Source organism: Nicotiana tomentosiformis, chromosome 8 (assembly GCF_000390325.3).
Source record: "Nicotiana tomentosiformis chromosome 8, ASM39032v3, whole genome shotgun sequence".
NCBI lineage: Eukaryota > Viridiplantae > Streptophyta > Magnoliopsida > Solanales > Solanaceae > Nicotiana > Nicotiana tomentosiformis.
The window spans coordinates 69,386,318-69,387,704 of NC_090819.1; the positions used below are offsets into that span (position 1 = coordinate 69,386,318).

Here is a 1,387-nt window from a genome sequence, read left to right on the forward strand (position 1 = left end):
CTCTATATTCTTAGAATCCACCTTGATACCCTTTGAAGACACAACATGACCCAAAAAAGTGACTGAGTCCAACCAGAACTCACACTTTGAAAACTTGGCATATAATTGACGATCCTTCAAAGTCTGAAGTATAATCCGTAGGTGTTGCTCATGATTCTCTCAACTACGAGAGTAAACCAAAATATCATCAATGAAGATAATCACAAAGGAATCTAAATAGGTATTGAACACTCAGTTCATCAAATCCATGAAGGCCGCTGGAGACATCACTGAGAACTCGTAATGACCATATCGAATCCTAAAAGCAGTCTTAGGGAATAAGATGCCCTAATTTTCACCTGATGGTAGTCATATCTCAAATCAATCTTGAAAAATACTTGGCACCCTGATGTTGGTCAAATAAATCATCGATTCTGGGAAATGGATACCTATTCTTGATAGTAACCTTGTTTAAATATCGATTGCCAATGCACATCCTCATCGATCCTCCCTTATTCATAACAAACAACATCAGTGCACCCCAAGATGAAACACCCAGTCTATGAATCCCTTGTCAAGAAAATCTTGCAACTGATCCTTCAATTCTTTCAAAGCAACTGCATCCATACAGTACAGTGGAATAGAAATAGGTGGAGTGCCCGAAACTAAATCAATGCAAAAGTCAATATCGTTGTTGGGTGGCATACCTGATAAATCTGTAGGGAACACCTTCGGAAACTCATTCACAACTAGTACCAAATCCATAGGAGTAACCTCTGCACTAGAATCACGGATGTAAGTCAAATATGACAAACTCCCCTTCTCGACCATACGTCGAGCCTTCAAATATGAAACTACCATGTTAGAGGAATGACCAAGGATCCATCTCCACTCTAATCTAGATAACCCCGGCATGGCTAAAGTCGCAGTCTTGGCATGACAATCCAAGATAGCGTGATACGGGAACAACCAATCCATATCAAGAATGACCTCAAAATCTACCATATTCAACAACAAAAGATTAACTATAGTATCAAAACCATTAATAGTAAACATATAAGACGGCATACCCGATTAACTACTATAGAATCTCCAACTGGTATAGACACCGAAACAGGAATATCAAGAGAATTGCGAGGCTTACTCAAGTGCGAAGTAAAATATGAAAAAACTTAAGAATATGTGGAACCCAAATTAAACAACATAGAAGCATCTCTATGACAGACTGAGATAATACCTGTAATAACTGCATCGGACGACTCCGCCTCAGATCTATCTGGAAATGCATAACAACGGGGCAGAGCCCCACCAACCTGTCATCCACCTTTGGGATGATCTCTCACTGGCTGACCTCCACCTATAACTAAGTGTCCTCCACCTCAGGCCACCTGACCCTACCTCTAGCTGG

At 40.4% G+C, this 1,387-nt stretch overlaps 1 protein-coding gene across 1 annotated transcript; it reads right to left on the reverse strand.

The window, feature by feature from the left end:
- Positions 1–510: 510 nt before the first annotated feature.
- Positions 511–1,047, reverse strand: LOC138897645 (uncharacterized). The gene has a single exon (XM_070183641.1). It carries the CDS (start codon positions 1,045–1,047, stop codon positions 511–513), a length of 537 nt encoding a protein of 178 aa, XP_070039742.1.
- Between the last annotated feature and the right edge of the window lie 340 nt (positions 1,048–1,387).

What these genes read in the sequence shown, in the direction of transcription:
- LOC138897645 (XM_070183641.1), bottom strand. Translation starts at nt 1,047, where the DNA reads ATGCCGTCTTATATGTTTACTATTAATGGTTTTGATACTATAGTTAAT.